Source organism: Xenia sp. Carnegie-2017, unplaced genomic scaffold, assembly GCF_021976095.1.
Source record: "Xenia sp. Carnegie-2017 unplaced genomic scaffold, XeniaSp_v1 HiC_scaffold_13, whole genome shotgun sequence".
Lineage (NCBI taxonomy): Eukaryota > Metazoa > Cnidaria > Anthozoa > Malacalcyonacea > Xeniidae > Xenia > Xenia sp. Carnegie-2017.
The window spans coordinates 9,571,109-9,593,953 of record NW_025813436.1 but is presented as its reverse complement, the minus strand read 5'-3'; the positions used below and the strand labels follow the sequence as shown (position 1 = coordinate 9,593,953).

Sequence of the window (22,845 nt, the reverse complement as noted above, 5' to 3'; positions counted from 1 at the left end):
AGTCATAAAAAAATTTGAGCAAAAGACTTAGTTTTTTTAAGAGTGGTTTTTTGCATGGGATCCTATCTTTTTTTTTTCTTCGCTCTCCTTCTCATCGGAGAGCGTTTTTTTCTGAATTTATACTAAGTGTCGCATTCCATTCTCGAAAAGTTTAGTAATAGAAATCCCACTTTTGTTCTATTAACCAGCACTATTTCCTTATTTTCCTATTTCTTATTCATCCTTAGCATAGTTACATCTTATTCCAGACAGGGTTCGAACCTCCACTCTCAACCTCGAAAGGTTGTGTCTATCCACTAGACCAGAGAGTTCGTTGAAGACACCTGGTCATTTTAAAGTGCCATTCCTACCTTGAAGGATTTAATGCAAAAAATAGACCATTGAAGGTCTCGAATCAAAATTATAACAGATCACTTCCAGCTAAAGATAAAGCAACAAACCAAAAATCATATTCGTAGTCGAGTGTTGATATAAAGACTGAAAAGTATTACAAATAAATACATTTATATTAATGTTAGTTTGGTAATACAAAAGCAAAACATCTATAGTTACTTATGTCTTCTTTTGAAAAAGATAGAGAAAAGTAATAAGTCTTTCAAACAATATATAATTCGCACTAAGTAAATATATATTCCTAACATCAACTTTTTAAGCCATTGACATTTTAAGAACATTACGGATAAATCAAAACGCATTTAGTTGCCAGAGAAATTCGTTTATCGTCATGTAGTCTTACCACACAACAGCAGTACATTATACGTGAGATCTTTTTTACCAATGATATCGAAGGAAGTACGTCCGTTGCATATTTCACAATGGTTTTGCAGTTTTCACATTTCTTTCAGCAGCTGTTATCAATAGTTGTTGGTGAATTTTTACGAATGGCACTTGTGGATTTTCTTTTCGTTTTTCGGTCAATCAAACAATGTTGAATATAGGTGTTGTTTTAGGTAGCTAATAGCCTCAATGGATCGACGAACGAGATGAACGGAAGGAGCATCTTTAAGTGGATGTCATCAGTTTGGTTTCCTGCTTCGTCGTTTGGATGTTGAGCTGTATTGTTTAAGAATGCCGTTTACGTAATAACAAACTACATTTCCCTCTTTTATTCGGCTTGTTTCGTTGATGCCCTTGATTTTTTTCATTGCTGTTGATGTTACATCAATATACATCTCTAAATACTGCGTCGAAGAAATTAGTTGTTATAACAGGGACACATACCGACGTATTTTCTTCCAAATACAGGAACGAAGCATATTTAGTTCTAAATATCCCTCATCAATGTTAAGACAAAATACCCTCAACATCAAAACAAGCACGCCATGTTTTTACATTTCTTTCTTGTTTCCTGTAGAAATTGCTTCTGCTTGCTTCTTGACTTTTCCACACCTGAATCATTTTTAATTGTGATGAATGGAAAAGGTTAATGACAAGATGTCTTCCGCAAGTCCATTGAAACCATACTACTTCGAGAGCAAGTTTACAAAGACAAAAGTCAACTTTTTAGATCCTCTTGTTCGACGGTTAGATCGTCGATACTTGGGAAACGAGTAAATCTTTCGCATTTAGTTCAAAATAGTGGAACTCTTTGTTACAATAAAGCTTTAAATCATTCCTGCTTCACCATTAATGTCGTCGAGGGGTAACAGAAATTGTCTTTCCTTCGCATGTGCAACTTCCTTGTCACTTACTTATAAAAACTGATGATCAACCATCAAGACCTTAAACAAGATTTAAACTACCAAATGGAATTTGCAAAACAAATTTTAACGCATATTCAATGAACCAATTCAATAACAGAATTCACAATTAAATAGCTCGATTCATTTCTTTGTTCCCTCGCTGACCAAAAACAATACACGCTTTGAACACCATTGATATTCAAATGTTTGAACTCGTTTGATGAGAATATTGCCAAACGGGAGAGTTCGATGCACTTATTATACCCTCTGCAACCATGTTAACACATGCTGTTAGGGACATCAGTGATTAAATGTACCCTTAAACCTCGTGAAATTTATCAACTTGCGCTTTCCGACTTTTACTAAATCTCCCTCGGTTTGCAGGGACATCTAATCACTAATATCCCTGAAAGCATGCGTTTACTAATAATTATAACGCTTGCAATGCATGTGATAACTTCAAAAAAAACGTTTCAAAGATAGTGCGCAGTTTTTGTTGAGAATTACTTCCAAACTTCACTTGGTCCCTCCATTTCGTCTACCTTTATGTCTACCTTTGTGTCTATATTTATGTCTACCTTTATGTCTACCTTTATGTCTACCTTTATGTCTACCTTAATGTCTACCTTTATGTCTACCTTTATGTCTACCTTTATGTCTACCTTTATGTCTACCTTTATGTCTACCTTTATGTCTACCTTTATGTCTACCTTTATGTCTACCTTTATGTCTACTTTTGTGTCTATTTTTGAAGTTTAATTTACCTTTATGTTCACCTTTGTGTCTACCTTTGCTTAACAACAACTGACCCTTGAAGGATTAGAACACAATATCTCAACCTGAGAAACATCTATCTACACACTGACCAGAGGTAGTTGGAGAAAAGTGTAAGTTTAGTCCGTTTATGATAGCATTTTTGAAGTAGTAAAATATATATTTCGTATAAAGAAGATATATTTGTAACATGATTTTATAAATCATTCACATTTTCATAAAAAAGAAGCTTTATATATTGTTCTGTTAAATCACAATCAATGAAACAAGCTGCTAAATAAAAATAATTTAGACACGCAAACTTTTTGTTGCTTTCTAGGAGAATCAAGTTGAAAAATAATCATAGCATTTTCAATTTGACCATTTGTACTGCTGTCTTTTAGTTTTTATTATTGTAAAATAAAATAAATTATCATGGTGAATGTGGACAACCACGAAAATTGTTTTGCAGTGGATTTCCTCTTATTTCATTTTATGCTATTCATTCAGACATGTAAAAATGAAATTAATTCAGATATATGGAAAGAGAATTCCTTTCCTGCTATTGATGGAGGACAATGGCATCGGAGTCATGACTGCTGAATAAAATAAAAAAGATTACAACAGCATTTAACAATAGGAAAAATAGAAAACGAAAGGTAAATAAGGGTTTCACTATGTTTACATTTCAGTGTTAACAAGAGTGACGATACAAATCTCATTATGAAAGGAAATTAAAAAATGATCGCAAGAATTTGATCGTGTATCAACTTGCGCTAAATGGAAATCAGCCTTCATGTATGAGAAATCTTTTGCTAAATTCTCAGAACAGGACAGGCGTACTCGCATGTATGTCATTTGCTAAATTCTCAGAACAGGACAGGCGTACTTTCTTGTCACAGGTATGTCATTTGCTAAATTCTCAGAACAGGACAGGAGTACTTTCTTGTCACATGTATGTCATTTGCTAAATTCTCAGAACAGGACAGGCGTACTTTCTTGTCACATGTATGTCATTTGCTAAATTCTCAGAACAGGACAGGAGTACTTTCTTGTCACATGTATGTGCTAAATTCTCAGAACAGGACAGGAGTACTTTCTTGTCACATGTATGTCATTTGCTAAATTCTCAGAACAGGACAGGCGTACTTTCTTGTCACATGTATGTCATTTGCTAAATTCTCAGAACAGGACAGGAGTACTTTCTTGTCACATGTATGTCATTCAAATGATTGTGAACATAACGACAAGAATCTCTGCTTTAAAATTTGTATTGATAACTGATAGCTTTTTTTGAAAGCCTTGAGGAACGAGCAGAAAGAAATGAGCACGTTCACATGGTCGATAGTCAGTTTGGTCCACTGCTTCTCTATGAGTTGAAACACGTTCATCTATTCAGTATTGATATTCTTGTCGTTCAAATGTTGACCTGTTTGTAAAAAATGTAGTAATTATTTCAAGAGTGATATCAAACGAAAACTAGACAAACGGTAAAGTGTGCAAGTCAATTTTTCTCTTTTCTACAGTCTATATTCTCTGAACTCTGTCACAGATAACCACATTCATCGGTAAATACTTTGTCAAAAAAGGTTATACTCCTTGACTAGACTACAATTTCGATAGATTTAGGATATTCGGGAAAAGGACGTCATGTCAACTCAAATTTAAGTTGCATTACAAGACAATTAAAATTATTACAGTTGTTCATATTGCACGAACACCATTGTTTTATCGTAATAAAAAATAAACATAAGATACTTACGAAATTTGAATTACAGCTGTTGCCCTTACAAGCAGAAAGCGACAAATCTAAAAACTGATAGAGCAAGTCTCGATAATACCAAGATAATGCAGGTATTTTTTGACAATTTTAAGTCTGGCGGCTCAACTCTATGACAGTATAGTAAACCAGTTATTAACATTCGTTTACGGATATAACACTACAACAAATTTGCCATTCTTGTGAGGTGGTAGTAACTCACATATTATGAAATACAAACTTATTAATCAATGCACAATACAACAGAAAGCGTACATTCATAAGCCATATAAATTTTTAAGTTGGTCTACTTAGGCATACATTTTACGTACCATAATGATTTAAGACTTGCTTAACATAACTCAATTGTTTACAAGCAAAATGTTAGTTTGACAGTTAGTCATGAGTGACTCTCTCCCTCCCCCCCCACTAGCCCTCAGTTTTCTGAAGGATTTAAGTTCTGTGCGTTTGCTACAGTTTAGCCATAACTGCCATATTGTGCGGTTCGTGTCGTAAACAAAGCAAAATTTAAAGTGCAACATGTTGCTTTAAATTATTATTCAGCTAAGAGTGAATGCTGGTCTTTCAATGTGGTCTCTCAATATACATACATGTTATAGAGTGAATGCTGGTCTTTCAATGTGGTCTCTCAATATACATACATGTTATAGAGTGAATGCTGGTCTTTCAATGTGGTCTCTCAATATACATACATGTTATAGAGTGAATGCTGGTCTTTCAATGTGGTCTCTCAATATACATACATGTTATAGAGTGAATGCGGTCTTTCAATGTGGTCTCTCAATATACATACATGTTATAGAGTGAATGCTGGTCTTTCAATGTGGTCTCTCAATATACATACATGTTATAGAGTGAATGCGGGTCTTTCAATGTGGTCTCTCAATATACATACATGTTATAGAGTGAATGCTGGTCTTTCAATGTGGTCTCTCAATATACATACATGTTATAGAGTGAATGCTGGTCTTTCAATGTGGTCTCTCAATATACATACATGTTATAGAGTGAATGCTGGTCTTTCAATGTGGTCTCTCAATATACATACATGTTATTCATGTTACTCGAGCAACAATACCATATGTAGCCAATAAGTAACTCATGCTTTCACACATTCCTGTATAAAGTTGACGAGCAAATCCGCACCTTTTGTCTTTGCAAAGCTCGAACGTTGGTGAATAATAAAGTCGTTCACATTGGCCAAAGAACTTCGCACAAGACGAAATAGACGGTAAGTTGTTTTTTTTACCAAATTTTGGCCAACTAGCTCTCTATCAATTCATCTTTGCTGCCTTTAAATACACGAATAAATGGGTTGACTAAAGGATAAATGTCACCATCCACTATCATAAAGTTTATGTCACCTTCCAGACTGGAGAGAGGGTTTACTTTCAAAAGCCCAAAATTTTTATTATCTCAAGCAACTGTTTTTGTTGTTGTTAACTGACGTTTCGACAACCTTAGCGGTAGTCATCTTCATAGTAAACCTGACGTTTACTCCTCATTTGACTCTGAAGATGACTACCGCTAAGGTTGTCGAAACGTCAGTCAACAACAACAAAAACAGTCTTTCTTAGGACTATACCAACCTGGACGATCTACATCTACAAACATGTAACGATACTCCCAGGTTCAAACCATTTACTTTATCTCGAGCAACTGCTAGGCTAAGGTCCCTTGACCACGCTTACTCTTTCCAAAGTAAGGATACCAGTGGCTACCCTTACACATAAAGTCAGGATACCAGTGGCTACCCTTACACATAAAGTCAGGATACCTGTGGCTACCCTTACACATAAAGTCAGGATACCAGTGGCTACCCCACATAAAGTCAGGATACCAGTGGCTACCCTTACACATAAAGTCAGGATACCAGTGGCTACCCTTACACATAAAGTCAGGATACCTGTGGCTACGCCTACACCCAAAGTCAGGATACCTGTGGCTACCCTTACACATAAAGTCAGGATACCTGTGGCTACGCCTACACATAAAGTCAGGATACCTGTGGCTACGCCTACACAAAAGTCAGGATACCTGTGGCTACCCTTACACATAAAGTCAGGATACCTGTGGCTACCCTTACACATAAAGTCAGGATACCTGTGGCTACCCTTACACATAAAGTCAGGATACCTGTGGCTACGCCTACACATAAAGTCAGGATACCTGTGGCTACGCCTACACATAAAGTCAGGATACCTGTGGCTACGCCTACACATAAAGTCAGGATACCTGTGGCTATCCTTACACATAAAGTCAGGATACCTGTGGCTACCCTTATACATAAAGTCAGGATACCTGTGGCTACGCCTACACATAAAGTCAGGATACCTGTGGCTACCCTTACATAAAGTCAGGATACCTGTGGCTACGCCTACATAAAGTCAGGATACCTGTGGCTACCCCTACACCCAAAGTCAGGATACCTGTGGCTACCCCTACACATAAAGTCAGGATACCTGTGGCTACGCCTACACCCAAAGTCAGGATACCTGTGGCTACCCTTACACCCAAAGTCAGGATACCTGTGGCTACCCCTACACCCAAAGTCAGGATACCTGTGGCTACCCTTACACCCAAAGTCAGGATACCTGTGGCTACCCCTACACCCAAAGTCAGGATACCTGTGGCTACCCCTACACCAAAAGTCAGGATAACTGTGGCTACCCTACACCCAAAGTCAGGATACCTGTGGCTACCCTTACACCCAAAGTCAGGATACCTGTGGCTACCCCTACACCCAAAGTCAGGATACCTGTGGCTACCCCTACACCAAAAGTCAGGATAACTGTGGCTACCCCTACACCCAAAGTCAGGGTCTTGGCTACACATCTCCTAATATTAGGATACGGAGTGCTCTAATTACACAGCTTGTACATAGTCATGCAATAATGTAGCACGCAACTAGAGACAGTTCTTTTACGTATTGTTATTGCTTTTATTATTGGATCAGTATGACATGCCAAATGACACATAAACTGATACATAAACAAAACTAAGGATATCACTTATTTTAACGGATACAATTGCCATGAAAGATGTGCTTGTGTTCTTTGTATTGAAGTGTTGTGAAGCGAGGTGATCAATGAAAGATCTTTGTTTTTTTGTTGAAAAGACCATATCCTCTCTACAACACTTCACTCAAATTAGACATATGAAACTTGTTGTGAAATGATTTCAAATACAGTTTGAAACTTGACATTACTGGGAATATTGTCTGCGCCAAAAACAGTCTTCTCTAGCGCTTACAATGCATTATATGGCTCCAACAAGCTTGTAATCACGAGTTTAATGAACTTGGTAATGACTGTGTATCTTATTATTTGCAAAGACATAAGGCAGAATTGGAAAGAACTTCACTGACCGTGTTTCCTGAGTACTTGAGCGTCAAAATTTGCATGCAATTAAGAGGGGAAATAAAACCAACACCTTACTAGATAAACCACGACCACGCGTAGGAATTTAAAGAGTCTTTACTCAAGTTATTGCTGCTTTGAAAAGATTTAAAGTAAACATAGTCTGTCATAATAGCCACAGACTTTCAAAGAAGAGCCAACAAAAAGGTAAGGTTTTAAGCACATTTTCTTGTGGGAACTTTTCATCGGATTCATCTAAGCCTAGATCGTCCTCTAGAATATTATAAGTTCATGTTTCTTGAAGGTATATAAGCTTTCTAACGTTTACCGCTGTACTATATTACTAGGAAATACGGTGTTCCAAGCGATAAAAATGAAGAGTTTAGCTGTTGTCGTTCTTTTCTTACTGGCAGTCGCCATGACGAGCCCAGTGAAAAAAAGGGGATTCAGAATCCATGGACCAGCATACGGTACGTTTCTCAATATATTGATGTATTTCTTACAGGAAGAATTAAAGTACAATAGTCCATTCGGGATTAAATGTGCGTGTTCATAAGACCTTATAACGTAATCAACTCTCCAATCAAGATTCAAATAGACATATTTAACTTTAGTTTGTTCACAAGATAACTTTATAGTTAACAGAGAAACACAAGTATGGGTATCATGGCAAGGGAACCAGTACGACACTACAACTGTAGTACCTAACGAAATTCTTAAACATAACCCTAATTGCTAATGAGAGTGAACAACACGCAGAATACATGAAGTAATATAATAACAATAACATAATAAAATTTCTCTCGTACATTTAAAACTGGATCAACTGTTGTAAAGAAAAACACTGTCGTAAATCATATGAATTTTGATCAACATAAGATGACAGTTAAGCTTAACTTGAAAAAAACGTTGAAGGAGAAGTATGTCGATGAATACGTGAACGAAACTTCCATTCGGCAAGGACTCGACAAAAAATGGCAGTTGCTGATCGCGAAAGGATGGAGCAACTTTTTAATGCCACCTACATTGGGTTACATCTTTAATACCCCCTAAACTGTCGCCAGATTCATCATGCAGTGAATCATTATGACACAATCACAAAGGACAATGAAACGGTGGAAATCGTTCATATTACGCGTCAACATTTACCCGTAAAATTTTACTGGTGAAATTTTACCCGGCAAATTTCAGTTGACCGATAAAATTAAATCCCGGTCATTATGTACCATAAATTTGTAAACTTTCTACAATACTTTATTTCTGATATATCTTTATTCATTGAATATAAACAGGAAAGAAATTCTGCGACTCCCCAGGATGTACATGTTCTTACAGCGAAAATCCTTGTCCTTTGAACCATCACGATTGCAGAAAAACAAGATTTTGCATGTTAGCTACGAACAAACCTTGTTGTAATCGATAAAAACCACAAGGAAATTCATGGTTGGAATTAATTAAGCTTGATTTTGTAACGCTTTGCATCATGGGTGAATAAATAATTAAATATTTTTGAAGTACGTATGTTATGTTTGTGTGAAATTATTTTAACGAAGATTCATTTTCTTTCATAGTACATAACACACAACAATACAGTAGGTTATCAATTTTTATACCACAAATCCATATATCCAACATTAAACTAGCTTTCTACATTTGCTCATGGATAAGATACTACAGTAGACACATAAATTTTATCCATAAGAAGCCACATTAAACTAGTTTTGGGGGACGGACATGGAAGACGACTGCCTCTCTACAACACTTCACCCAATTTAGACATATGAACCTTATTGTCGAAAGACTTCAAACACAGTTTAAACCTTGACATTACTTGAAATATTATCTTTACCAAAAATAGTCTTTTCTAACATTTGGTGATGCATTCTACGGCTACAAGCCTGTAATCACGAGTTTATTAATCTTGCTTTGATTGCTTATCATGTTGCCTGCAAGGACAACAACCGGAATTGCGAAGAACATCTCAGACAGTGTTCCCTGAGAGAGTACTTGAGCGTTAAAGCTTGCATGCAATTAAGAGGGGAAGTTTAATCAACATTTTTCAAGGTAAACCACCAAAACCACGCGAAGGAATTTTAAAGAACCTTTAGTCATGCAATGGTTGCTTTTGCAAATTCACATAAAGTTAACGAAATCCGTAACAATAGCGACAAAAATTCACAGAAGAGCCAGCTGGAAGGTAAGGTTTTAAACACATTTTGTGGTGGGAACTCATCATCAATTCATCTTTGATCTTTCTAACGTCATGAATAAATGAATTCAATAATCATCGCCCAGAATATTATAAAGTTCTTTGTTTGTTGAATAAACAAAGATGAAAGTTCAATGTGCTAAGAAATACAGTGTTGCAAGCGACAAAAAATGAACAGTTTAGCTGTCTTTGTTCTTTTTTCAATGGCAGTGGCCATGACGAGCCCAGTGGAAAAAAGGGATGCAGATTGCATGGACAACCATACGACATGTTTCTCAATATATTGATGTATTTCTTACAGGAGAAAATAAAGTACGATGGACGTCAGTACATTTAGTATTAAATGTGCGTGTTCACGTGATTTATTACCCTGATCAACCCTCCAATCAAGATTGGAATGGATGCATAATTTAACTGCTGTTTGTTCATAAGATAATCTTAACTTCACCAATTCTCCAATCAAATTGTCATTAATGTTCTTACTGGACATGAGATTCAACGATGGCTATATTTAGGTTAATATTAGTAAATAAACACGAGAATGGCAGCGTGGTACGCGAAGACACTGTTACTGTAATACTTAACGAAATTCCTAAACGTAACTCAAAGTGTTATTAAGAGTGAATAAAAATGGCATAACCAGTTCGTTAATGCTATGTAAATCTTTTGGTATTCATTAACACCACCCAAAGACCGAAGCACCGAATAACTGAAACAATGAAATACCAAAGCAATGAACCAACGAAAGGTCGAAGCATCGAAACACCGAAGCAACGAAAAAACTAACCATCGAAACACCGAGCCAACGAAAAAACTAACCATCGAAACACCGAAGCAACGAAAAAACTAATCATCGAAACACCGAAGCAACGAAAAAACTAACCATCGAAACACCGAAACAACGAAAAAACTAACCATCGAAACACCGAAGCAACGAAAAAAGTAACCATCGAAACACCGAAGCAACGAAAAAACTAACCATCGAAACACCGAAGCAACGAAAAAACTAACCATCGGAACACCGAAACAACGAAAAAACTAACCATCGAAACACCGAAGCAACGAAAAAACTAACCATCGAAAGACCGAACCAACGAAAAAAACTAACCATCGAAACACCGAAACAACGAAAAAACTAACCATCGAAACACCGAACCAACGAAAAAACTAACCATCGAAACACCGAACCAACGAAAAACTAACCATCGAAACACCGAACCAACGAAAAAAACTAACCATCGAAAGACCGAAACAACGAAAAAACTAACCATCGAAACAACGAACCAACGAAAAAACTAACCACCGAAAGACAAAAACCAGTTATGAAAAGACGTCAAGGTCTCATATTTTCTATTAGCTAAAGGTGCATAGTGATAAAAACGTTGCGCTTTATAATGCGTTCTTTGGCTAGAAGTCTGTTATCACAGATCTATTCAACTTGACATGTTTGTCTTGTTGTTTGCTAAGAAGATCGTTGGAATTTTGAAAAACATCGATCATCGCGTTTCCTGACAGAGCACTTGATTGTTAAAGAGCTGAATTTTATAATCTACACCTTTCCAGACAAACATGCACACGCAAGGAAATTTATAAACTACCTTAAGTTGTGTGATTGCCACAATACAGGAGGTTGTCGATATTTTTAGAGTGACTAATGCATACAAATATTAGATTGCAACTTGCAAGCCTCGCTATAATTACGCAGAGGAAACGGAATAAAACATTAAAAATAAATAATTAAATTTCTCATCACTAACCTCTCCAATAGTTGTTTGTAAAATATCAACAATACGATGATGAGAGGCTGTAACAACACTTTCTCCATTCATTTCTATGATTTTATGACCAACATGGATACCTCCACGCTCTGGTGAACGTAAACCTGAGGGATAATGATGGATAATCAAGACCAAAAGTAAGGGTATAAATCATAATCAAATGGTGAAATTTGTATTCAAAACCTCCAGAATGGAGAGAGGGTTTTCTTTCAAAAGCCCAAAATTTTTTATTATCTCGAGCAACTGGTAGACTAAGGTCCCTTGACCACGCTTGCCCTTTCCAAAGTCAGGATACCTGTGGCTACCCTTTCACCCAAAGTCAGGATACCTGTGGCTACCCCTACACCCAAAGTCAGGATACCTGTGGCTACCCCTACACCCAAAGTCAGGATACCTGTGGCTACCCTTACACCCAAAGTCAGGATACCTGTGGCTACCCTTACACCCAAAGTCAGGATACCTGTGGCTACCCCTACACCCAAAGTCAGGATACCTGTGGCTACCCCTACACCAAAAGTCAGGGTCTTGGCTACACATCTCCTAATATTAGGATACGGAGTGCTCTAATTACACAGCTTGTACATAGTCATGCAATAATGTAGCACGCAACTAGAGACAGTTCCTTTATGTATTGTTATTGCTTTTATTATTGGATCAGTATGAAATGCCAAATGACACATAAACTGATACATAAACAAAACTAAGGATACAATTGCCGTGAAAGATGTGCTTGTGTCGTTTGTATTGAAGTGATGTGAAGCGAGGTGATCAATGAAAGACGTTTGTTTTTTTGTTGAAAGGACCATATCCTCGCTACAACACTTAACTCAAATTAGACATATGAAACTTGTTGTGAAAAGATTTCAAATACAGTTTGAACCATGACATTACTGGGAATATTGTCCGTGCTAAAAACAGTCTTCTCTAGCACTTATAATCTATTATATGGCTCCAACAAGCCGGTAATCACGAGTTTAATGAACTTGGTAATGACTGTGTATCTTATTATTTGCAAAGACATAAGGCAGAATTGGAAAGAACTTCACCGACCGTATTTCCTGAGTACTTGAGCGTCAAAATTTGCATGCAATTAAGAGGGGAAATAAAACCAACACCTTACTAGATAAACCACTGACCACGCGTAGGAGTTTAAAGAGTCTTTACTCAAGTGATTGCTGCTTTGAAAAGATTTAAAGTAAACATAGTCTGTCATAATAGCCACAGACTTTCAAAGAAGAGCCAGCAAAAAGGTAAGGTTTTAAGCACATTTTCTTGTGGGAACTTTCGATCGATTCATCTAAGCCTGGATCGTCCTCTAGAATATTATAAGTTCATGTTTCTTGAAGGTACACAAGCTTTCTAACGTTTACCGCTGTACTATATTACTACGAAATACGGTGTTCCAAGCGATAAAAATGAAGAGTTTAGCTGTTGTCGTTCTTTTCTTACTGGCAGTCGCCATGACGAGCCCAGTGCAAAAAAAGTGGTCTGACAAGGTTTCCTGGACCAAGTTACGGTACGTTTCTCAACATATTGATGTATTTCTTACAGGAAGAATTAAAGTACAATAGTCCATTCGGGATTAAATGTGCGTGTTCATAAGACCTTATAACGTAATCAATTCTCCAATCAAGATTCAAACAGACATATCTAACTTTAGTTCGTTCACTAGATAATTTTATAGTTAACAGAAAAACACGAGTATGAGTATCATGGCAAGGGAACCAGTAAGACACTACAACTGTAATACCTAACGAAATTCTTAAACATAACTCTAATTACTATTGAGAGTGAACAACACGCAGAATACATGACGTAATAAAATAACAATCTACATTATGAATGCAGTTAAAGGTTCAAACAATGATATGAGCACTAGTGTAGATCATTTAAAGTTGTTATACGCAGTACGTAGGTATGGAAAATTTGCAATCTTTACAATTATCAATATTCCGCAAGTTTCGTTGGATTCTTATAATTCCTCTGATCCGGTCGCACTGATTGGGGAATTTACATTGACACAACTATAGAATACAGTGGCACAGAGACTCCTAACAACAACCAGGCTAAGTAATGATAAGGAATAAAATTAGGGTTAGGGTTAGGGTCGGGCATGCAGTATATTCTTTAATTACTTTTCTTTAGTGACAATAGAAACCATAACATATACGCATGAGATTAACATTGCTAAATTGAAAAGAGAAAGATTTCAAGATGTCTAGTGTTGTTTAATGCTTAATGCGCATATTAATAAAGTGGTTGATTACAAGGAACAAGTTGTAAACTTATGTAGGTACAATGTCGGATTGTTATGCTGTATGTTACTCGAGAATAAAGAGAGAAGCAAATTCATCATTAATGTATCTATAATCGACAATTCATTTACTTTTTTATCATGATTAAACATCAATAAAAGCTTAAAGATTTTGCTGTAAATAATTACAAGGCAAAAGTATACCCGGTGTTTCTCTTTCGTTTTTCTTGCACGATGGAATTAACTTTGCTGGTATGACCTTGTGACGAATAAGCCATGATGGTTTCATCATCAAAAGGTCTTTCCAGCAAAGTCAATTCAGTAAAAAATGGATGGAAACTTTGAATGCTGACTGGCTTGAGTACGAGGACGAATGGCCAAGTGGTAAATTTATAGCGCTGTAAAGTTCGCACAAACAAAGAGCAGAAAGAACATACGCAAAAAATTTCTCTCGTAAATTTAAAACTGGATCAACTTGTTGTAAAGAAAATCACTGTCGTAAATCATATGAATTTTGATCAACATAAGATGGCAGTTAAGCTTAACTTGAAAGAAACGTTGAAGGAGAAGTATGTCGATGAATACGTGAACCAAACTTTCATTCGGCAAGGACTCGACAAAATGGCAGTTGCTGATCGCGAAAGGATGGAGCAACTTTTTAATGGCACCTACACTGGATTACATCTTTAATACCCCCTAAACTGTCGCCAGATTCATCATGCAGTGAATCATTATGACACAATCACAAAGGACAATGAAACGGTGGAAATCGTTCATATTACGCGTCAACATTTACCCGTAAAATTTTACTGGTGAAATTTTACCCGGCAAATTTCAGTTGACCGATAAAAATAAATCCCGGTCATTATGTACCATAAATTTTGTAAACTTTCTATGTTTTATTTCTGATATGTTTCTATTCTTAGAGTACAAATTGGAAAGAAACCCTGCAAATCCCCACGATGTACATGTTCTCGCACCGAAAATCCTTGTCCTTTGAACCACCACGATTGCAGTGAAGCAATATTCTGCACGTCAGGCACGAAAAAACCTTGTTGTTTTTAGTTGTAATTAATTAAGCTTGATTTTGTAACGCTTTGCATCATGGGTAAATAAATGATTAATATTTTTGAAATGAATATGTTAACGTTTGTGTGAAATTATTTTAACGAAGATCCATTTTCCATAGTACATAACACACAAAAATACAGTAGGTTGTCAGTTGTTATACCACATATCCATATATCCAACATTAAACTAGCTTTCTACATTTGCTAATTGATAAGATACTACAGTAGACACATAAATTTTATCCGTAAGAAGCCACATTAAACTAGTTTTGGGGGACGGACATGGAAGGCGACTGCCTCTCTACAACACTTCACCCAAATTAGACATATGAACCTTATTGTCGAAAGACTTCAAACTCAGTTTAAACCCTGACATTACTTGAAATATTATCTTTACCAAAAATTGTCTTATCTAGCATTTGATAAATGCATTCTACGGCTACAAGCCTGTAAACACGAGTTTATTAATTTTGCTTTGATTGCTTATCATGTTGCCTGCAAAGACAACAGACGGAATTGCGAAGAACATCTCAGACAGTGTTCCCTGAGAGAGAGTACTTGAGCGTTAAAGCTTGCATGCAATTAAGAGGGGAATTTTAATCAACATTTTTCAAGGTAAACCATCAAAACCACACGAAGGAATTTTAAAGAACCTTTAGTCATGCAATGGTTGCTTTTGCAAATTCACATAAAGTTAACGAAATCCGTAACAATAGCGACAAAAATTCACAGAAGAGCCAGCTGGAAGGTAAGGTTTTAAACGAAATCCGTAACAATAGCGACAAAAATTCACAGAAGAGCCAGCTGGAAGGTAAGGTTTTAAACACATTTTGAGGTGGAAACTCATCATCAATTCATCTTTGATCTTTCTAACGTCATGAATAAATGAATTCAATAATCATCGCCCAGAATATTATAAAGTTCTTTGTTTGTTGAATAAACAAAGATGAAATTTCAATGTGCTAAGAAATACAGTGTTGCAAGCGACAAAAAATGAACAGTTAAGCTGTCTTTGTCCTTTTCTTAATGGCAGTGGCCATGACGAGCCCAGTGGAAAAAAGGGATGCAGATTGCATGGACAATCATACGACATGTTTCTCAATATATTGATGTATTTCTTACAGGAGAAAATAAAGTACGATGGACGTCAGTACATTTAGTATTAAATGTGCGTGTTCACGTGATTTATTACCCTGATCAACCCTCCAATCAAGATTGGAATGGATGCATAATTTAACTGCTGTTTGCTCATAAGATAATCTTAACTTCACCAATTCTCCAATCAAATTGTCATTAATGTTCTTACTGGACATGAGATTTAACGATGGCTATATTTAGGTTAATATTAGTAAATAAACACGAGAATGGCAGCGTGGTACGCGGAAGACAATGTTACTGTAATACTTAACGAAATTCCTAAACGTAACTCAAAGTGTTATTAAGAGTGAATAACAATGGCATAACCAGTTCGTTAATGCTATGTAAATCTTTTGGTATTCATTAACACCACCCAAAGACCGAAGCACCGAATAACTGAAGCACTGAAATACCAAAGCAATGAACCAACGAAAGGTCGAAGCATTGAAAGACCGAACCAACGAAAAAACTAACCATCGAAACACCGAACCAACGAAAAAACTAACCATCGAAACACCGAACCAACGAAAAAACTAACCATCGAAACACCGAACCAACGAAAAACTAACCATCGAAATACCGAACCAACGAAAAAACTAACCATCGAAATACCGAACCAACGAAAAAACTAACCATCGAAACACCGAAACAACGAAAAAACTAACCATCGAAACACCGAACCAACGAAAACCCATGGAAACACCGAACCAACGAAAAAACTAACCATCGAAACACCGAACCAACGAAAAACTAACCATCGAAACACCGAACCAACGAAAAAAAGCATCGAAACATCGAACCAACGAAAAAACTAACCATCGAAACACCGAACCAACGAAAAAACTAACCATCGAAACACCGAACCAACGAAAAAACTAACCATCGAAAGACCGAACCAACGAAAAACTAACCATCGAAACACCGAACCAACGAAAAAACTAACCATCGAAAGACCGAACCAACGAAAAAACTAACCATCGAAAGACCGAACCAACGAAAAACTAACCATCGAAACACCGAACCAACGAAAAAACTAACCATCGAAAGACCGAACCAACGAAAAAACTAACCATCGAAAGACAAAAACCAGTTATGAAAAGACGTCAAGGTCTCATATTGTCTATTGGCTAAAGGTGCATAGTGATAATAGCGCTTTATAATGCGTTCTTTGGTTAGAAGTCTGTTATCACAGATCTATTGAACTTGACATGTTTGTCTTGTTGTTTGCTAAGAAGATCGTTGGAATTTTGAAAAACATCGATCATTGCGTTTCCTGACAGAGCACTTGATTGTTAAAGAGCTGAATTTTATAATCTACACCTTTCCAGACAAACATGCACACGCAAGGAAATTTATAAAGTACCTTAAGTTGTGTGATTGCAACAATACAGGAGGTTGTCGATGTTTTAGAGTGACTAATGCATACAAATATTAGATTGCAACTTGCAAGCCTCGCTATAATTACGCAGAGGAAATGGAATAAAACATTAAAAATAAATAATTAAATTTCTCATCACTAACCTCTCCAATAGTTGTTTGTAAAATATCAACAATATGATGATGAGATGCTGTAACAACACTTTCTCCATTCATTTCTATGAGTTTATGACCAACACAGGGACCTCAACGCTCTGGTGAACATAAACCTGAGGGATAATGATGGATAATCAAGACCAAAACCAAGGACTAAGTGATAATGATGGATAATCAAGACCAAAGCCAAGGACATAAATTACAATCACATGGTGAAATTTCTAGCCAAAACTTCCAGAATGGAGATAGAACTTTCTTTCAAAAGCCCCGAATTTTTATTATTTCGAGCTTTGATTAGGTGAAGACCTCTCTAGTCCTTTCCAAAGTGAGGGTCCCTGTGGCTACCCCTACACCCAAAGTCTGGGTCTTGGGTACCAGTCTCCAAAATGTCAAAATACTGAGTAGTCACATTAAATAATGTAGCATGCAACTAGAGAGAGTTACATTTTGTGTTAAAACTGTGGATATTTTCTCTTTTTTAAAATATCAAATAAAAGTGTTATTGGTTACCTATAACACAACTTTGGTGATGCAAATGATTCGGAGGGCGTATTTAAAATGTACCAAATACAATTGCTGAACAATTTGGAATAATTATCACAGTAAATTTTATGCATAACCAGAACAAATCCTCCCAAACCATTTTTACTACATAAATTTTTTACATGAAGTACAAACTCTTCCGGCAGATGCAACCCTCGACTTTTAATCTCAGGTTTTCTGCTCTCGAGTTCTCCATAAAGTCTCTTCAGTTCGTATAAGCCTGTGCAAACACAGCAAACATCTATAATTCCTTAAATATAGTTACTAATACATCATGCTTTCACACATTTCTATATAAAGTTGACAAGCAAATCCATACCTTTAGTTTTACCATCTTGTCAAGGTCGAATTTTGGTGACTCATAAACGCTGACTCCATATGGAAAATACGGAATACAGTAAATAATAAAGGCCAAAATAGACAGCAGTACGGTTCAATGACTTTCCCTTTTATTCATAACTTTTTATAAGTCAGTAAAACATAATATTTCGACTATTTTCATGTTTTTATGGTCAAAAAATTGATAAATATATTGAAAATCACATGTGGCGGGCAAGCGATAATTTCCGATACGTATCCGAGCAAAACCGTCGGGAGCCGTCAGCACGACGTACAGAGCCGATAATTGCCGAGCGTAGTATTTGTTTTGTAAATAAAGATGAAATCAAAGATCAAATGGCTCTGTGATATTTCGTGTCTCGCCTTTCATCTCTCTTTTCAACAATGAAAAATACATTTCAATACATCTCTTCCACAGTCTTATGGAATGGAATGTTCATATTTGGGTAAGAATTGCCATTTATGCCATAAAACTGAGCTAGATTATGTTTGAATTAATGGTAAATAAAGCTGCTTTATCAGCAAAAATGGAAGGATAATGTAGCTCTATTTCAGGATTCTATGTTATGGCTCTCATGTACCTCTACTGACTGCATGTAAAGAAAATGGCGAAGTTCCATTCAACGTTTCAGTAACTGTACTTTGTATTGAATCGTTAAAGGTATCCAATACCGTTTTTTTAGTTCCCACTTTTCAACGGTACGAAGCTTTGAAATGTTTTCAAAACATATGTAATATTTCAGCTGTTGTTATCTCTTCTGGCAGCATTTCGAAATGGTGAATTTCACGTCTCGTCATGGAAGCAATGTATCCTGTTTAGCCTTCCCGCCGTATTGTATACCATCAATCATAATCTTGTTGTACATATACAATCCTACATTGATCCTGCTAGTTATCAGGTAACCCTCTTCTTCCCTCGCCTGCACATATTTACAGCAATGCAGTAGCTAGACGTCTTTCCTGACTTCAAACCCTTCATAGAATGCAACTTTATGCTTGGCCTGAACAAAGAGAAGTGATTGATTTCTCGACATGTTATATGATGTCCAGACATGATTACCGACATTGTCGATATTTTAGGTTCTCAGTAATCTGAAAATTGCCACTACAGTAATTTTGTACAGAGTCTTTTTGAAAAGGTACAGTAGAAAAACACACTGGTATATACATATATTGTCTTCATTATATACATACTTTTAGTCATATATCACATTCAGGCAAATTCCATGGAAAAAATGGGTTTCATTTGCTCTCATAACTTTGGCAGCAACCTTCAACAGGTGAATGACAATATCTTTGTGTTCTCTAGTATCATAGATGCTATTTTTTTGTCTTTTGCTCTGTAGTTATGGTGGCCTGCTTTCAAGTAAAAGCTCATCATATTCAATAAAAATTTTTGTTACACCAACTGGTATCATCCTTGTTTTAACATACTGCTGTATTTCAGCTTTTGCTTCTATATACACTGGTACAATTACTTCACATAGTTTTACATGCATCTCTCGTGAAAACATTTACTTATGAAAAACTGTTTTTCTTTGCAGAGTACATTCTTAAAACACAAGTAAAGGTATTGATGTTGTTGCAATATATTTATTTGCTACTTGCTTTGTGGTTTTGTTGAAGTCACAGCCATTTTCTTTCTTTTCCAGTTCTCATTTACTGTCCAAAGTGTCATGTTCTATTTTTCTGGCGTAGTTGTAAACATTATCACAGTGTTTGCAAAATTTTACTATTTTTCAGGTTTGCTAACATTCCACATATGTGTATTATAAACATTGATCTCAATTCTTACTGCTTTTTTGTTTAGGATCAAAAGATTCAACAAATGGTGATCTTTTCAAAGGGTTTTCATTTTGGACTTTTTTAATTATCATATCTCAGGTATGGCCTGGTTGCTTCATGTGTGACCATTAGACTTATTCATATAATGTTGTTTTGGGTTAAAGTCTTTTGATAACAATGTTACCCAGCAATGACATGCTTTCAATGTACTCATTACAGGCATTTAGTGGGATCATCAATGGATACATAATGAAACAAGCAAGTAATCTAACAAGATTATTAATGGTTGCAGCATCTATGCTAATGAGCACAACATTGTTGGTCTTCTTTTTCCGACTTGAATTCAATGAATATTTCATAACCGCTTTTCTGTTAGTTATTGTTGCCATGGTGATATATCATCGGTGATTGTTGTTATGGTACTACGTCATTAGTGATTGTTCTCGTAGTGGCTTACTATTGGTGATTGTTGCCATGGTGATATACTATTGGTGATTGTTACCATAGTGATGCAAGATTGGTGATTGTTCCCATGAAAATTGTTAAAATTAACCTTATACGATTTTACATATCTTTTGTATTAAATTTACAAATGACTAACCCAAACAAAATATTCTCTACAACTTAGAGAATATTTTAGAACCAATTTTATAAGAAAATCAACGCTGTCTGTAAAATTATTCGAAGTTGATGCAAAAGTAAGAATCAAGACTTCATAGAGTAAAATCTATATCGCTTATATTTGTGTTTAAATTGGGTTTTTTTACCCAAAGCAAGGAAAAAAAAACAATAACAGTCTCAAGTCTGTCAATTGTGTTGCGCGCGCAATTGTAATTGATCATGTATTACATAAAGTATTTCTCTTGCATGAGGGATTTAGGCAAAATTCAAAAACAATGTTTTTATAACACTTGTGTAAAAGTAGAGAATTTTAACTTGAAATGCCTCGAGAGAAGCGTCCTTCAGCAAGGTTGTCAAGGCACGGCGGTAAGTACCTTAGTAACGGCGTCTTAAAACGCTGTCGTCGATTTGTGTCGTATCAAAAAGACCATCCCAATCTTCTGTCTTCAATCTTTACATCTTATTACTAGATTTGAGCGATTCTGACGACAACTACAGTGAAGACGATAACGACATCCCTAGCTACACAAAGAGATCGAAAGGCCTCGTGCCAACCTTAAATACAAACTCCTCCGGTGACAATTTACTGGATGATTACAATTCAAAGCAGACGTCTGTAATCAGGACTTCAGATACAGCCAACTTTATGCCAATGTATCCTGGTGCTATGGTAGGACTTTGGGACAAATCTTTGAATCTGATATTTTATGTATATATTTGGTCATTTGTGTACTCTGTTTTAGCAATCCATTAATCCTAATATGGCCCTTGAGGTTGCACCTCAGAGCTTTCCATGTGGGGTGTGTGGTAAGGAAGTAAATGATGATGACGCAGCTATATTTTGTGAGAACGGTTGCAGTCAGTGGTTTCATCGTGTTTGTGCTGGCCTCACTGAAAATGCATACAACCTATTGACCAATGAGGAGAGTGCGGATTGGGTCTGTGATACATGCATATCAAGCAAGAATATTCCGTTGGTGAAATTAAAGTGAATTTCTTGTTTTGGCAATGAAGGTAATAGAGGCCTATGGCAGGATTATTGATGCGAATCTTCATAAGGTGGGAAACGATTACAAATTGCATTATATTTACCTCTGTAATAATGACATATTTATGTAGCGGTTAAAGTAGAATATTTTTAATGGTACATAATATTTTTAACGATAATCAATCTGCTTAAAAACATATATTGACCTTGCGATTGTCCTGCCTGCTCCTCCAATCTGTGAAGCTACCAATGCCCAGACGGTAAATAAACAGACGATACATTAATTTAATAACACATTGCATTTATACCATATTTTGAATTTTTTGCATTATGATGTTCATCCGATAATCCAAACAACAATCATGAGACATCAATTAATAATGCCACTCATTATTCAGAATTTTCATTTTCTCAATAATAAGTTGACTGAGCTTATTGTGAGTATTATTTTAGTGAAATACCTAAATCATAATTCTCATTTTTCAACTTCATAAGCATAACATATAAAACAATATCTGTGGGCCTCCACTCACTGTCCTCCTATCAAAATAAGTAGACCCTTTCATCTTTTAAACTGGCTATACCTGTCACTAACACGAGACCCTGTGATTCGCTTCAAACTTTGCTGCTCGTGGCAGTTAGGAGGACAGTAAGTGGAAGGTTTACAGATACTGTTTTATATGATATGCTTATTTAGTTGAGAAATTTATAAACATGATTTTAGTGTTTCAAAAAAACATTACTCGCAATGAGCTTAGTCAACTTGTTATTAACAAAATGATAATCACAAGATTCATATTGATAAATGGGAATACATGGGATATTGTAATGATAAATGAGATTACATTGGATATTGTATTTGATGAATGGAGGAATACATGAGATATAAGTATGAATGGGAATAAATGGGATATCATATTGACAGACAGGAATAAATGGGATATCATAAGGATAATTAGGAATACATGGGATATCATAAGGATAATTAGGAATACATGGGATATCATAAGGATT

The 22,845-nt window shown here is 36.0% G+C and overlaps 3 protein-coding genes and 4 long non-coding RNA genes across 7 annotated transcripts; 4 read left to right on the top strand and 3 right to left on the bottom strand.

Annotated features, from left to right (window-relative positions):
* Nucleotides 1–3,547: 3,547 nt before the first annotated feature.
* Nucleotides 3,548–4,383, bottom strand: LOC124459509. Its single transcript, XR_006953681.1, has 2 exons — nt 4,198–4,383; nt 3,548–3,864 (listed from the first exon to the last, which is right to left on the bottom strand). It is a non-coding gene; the product is annotated as an uncharacterized LOC124459509 (long non-coding RNA).
* Nucleotides 4,384–5,478: 1,095 nt separating this feature from the next.
* Nucleotides 5,479–12,444, bottom strand: LOC124433374. The gene is made up of 5 exons (XM_046983134.1): nt 12,433–12,444; nt 11,837–12,124; nt 6,597–7,053; nt 6,253–6,555; nt 5,479–5,507 (listed from the first exon to the last, which is right to left on the bottom strand). Exons 1-5 carry the CDS (start codon nt 12,442–12,444, stop codon nt 5,479–5,481), a joined length of 1,089 nt encoding a protein of 362 aa, XP_046839090.1.
* Nucleotides 7,609–9,095, top strand: LOC124459503. Its single transcript, XR_006953676.1, has 3 exons — nt 7,609–7,781; nt 7,922–8,044; nt 8,867–9,095. It is a non-coding gene; the product is annotated as an uncharacterized LOC124459503 (long non-coding RNA).
* Nucleotides 12,445–12,677: 233 nt separating the features above from the next.
* LOC124459504 lies at nt 12,678–14,954 on the top strand. Its single transcript, XR_006953677.1, has 3 exons — nt 12,678–12,811; nt 12,908–13,077; nt 14,742–14,954. It is a non-coding gene; the product is annotated as an uncharacterized LOC124459504 (long non-coding RNA).
* Nucleotides 14,955–17,453: 2,499 nt separating this feature from the next.
* Nucleotides 17,454–18,837, bottom strand: LOC124459507. The gene is made up of 2 exons (XR_006953679.1): nt 18,418–18,837; nt 17,454–17,668 (listed from the first exon to the last, which is right to left on the bottom strand). It is a non-coding gene; the product is annotated as an uncharacterized LOC124459507 (long non-coding RNA).
* On the top strand, nt 18,656–20,952 carry LOC124459500 (probable UDP-sugar transporter protein SLC35A4). The gene is made up of 10 exons (XM_047008957.1): nt 18,656–18,883; nt 18,993–19,098; nt 19,181–19,336; nt 19,518–19,576; nt 19,655–19,717; nt 19,784–19,905; nt 19,982–20,007; nt 20,090–20,180; nt 20,248–20,321; nt 20,442–20,952. Exons 1-10 carry the CDS (start codon nt 18,822–18,824, stop codon nt 20,628–20,630), a joined length of 948 nt encoding a protein of 315 aa, XP_046864913.1. The 5' UTR covers nt 18,656–18,821; the 3' UTR covers nt 20,631–20,952.
* Nucleotides 20,635–22,140, top strand: LOC124459502 (pygopus homolog 1-like). Its single transcript, XM_047008961.1, has 3 exons — nt 20,635–21,209; nt 21,314–21,513; nt 21,587–22,140. The coding sequence occupies exons 1-3, from the start codon at nt 21,164–21,166 to the stop codon at nt 21,833–21,835; spliced, it is 495 nt and encodes a 164-aa protein (XP_046864917.1). The 5' UTR covers nt 20,635–21,163; the 3' UTR covers nt 21,836–22,140.
* The last annotated feature ends 705 nt before the right edge of the window (nt 22,141–22,845 follow it).

Coding starts and splice junctions, on each gene's coding strand:
- LOC124459500 (XM_047008957.1), top strand. CDS start 18,822: ATGAAAAATACATTTCAATACATCTCTTCCACAGTCTTATGGAATGGA. Junction 19,577..19,654: donor TACAGAGTCTTTTTGAAAAG/GTACAGTAGAAA, acceptor TATCACATTCAG/GCAAATTCCATGGAAAAAAT. Junction 20,181..20,247: donor AAAATTTTACTATTTTTCAG/GTTTGCTAACAT, acceptor TTTTTTGTTTAG/GATCAAAAGATTCAACAAAT.
- LOC124433374 (XM_046983134.1), bottom strand. Junction 7,054..11,836: donor GTATCCTGACTTTGGAAAGG/GCAAGCGTGGTC, acceptor TCCTAATATTAG/GAGATGTGTAGCCAAGACCC. Junction 6,556..6,596: donor CACAGGTATCCTGACTTTAT/GTAGGCGTAGCC, acceptor ATGTAAGGGTAG/CCACAGGTATCCTGACTTTA.
- LOC124459502 (XM_047008961.1), top strand. CDS start 21,164: ATGCCTCGAGAGAAGCGTCCTTCAGCAAGGTTGTCAAGGCACGGCG. Junction 21,210..21,313: donor AAGGTTGTCAAGGCACGGCG/GTAAGTACCTTA, acceptor TCTTATTACTAG/ATTTGAGCGATTCTGACGAC. Junction 21,514..21,586: donor CAATGTATCCTGGTGCTATG/GTAGGACTTTGG, acceptor ACTCTGTTTTAG/CAATCCATTAATCCTAATAT.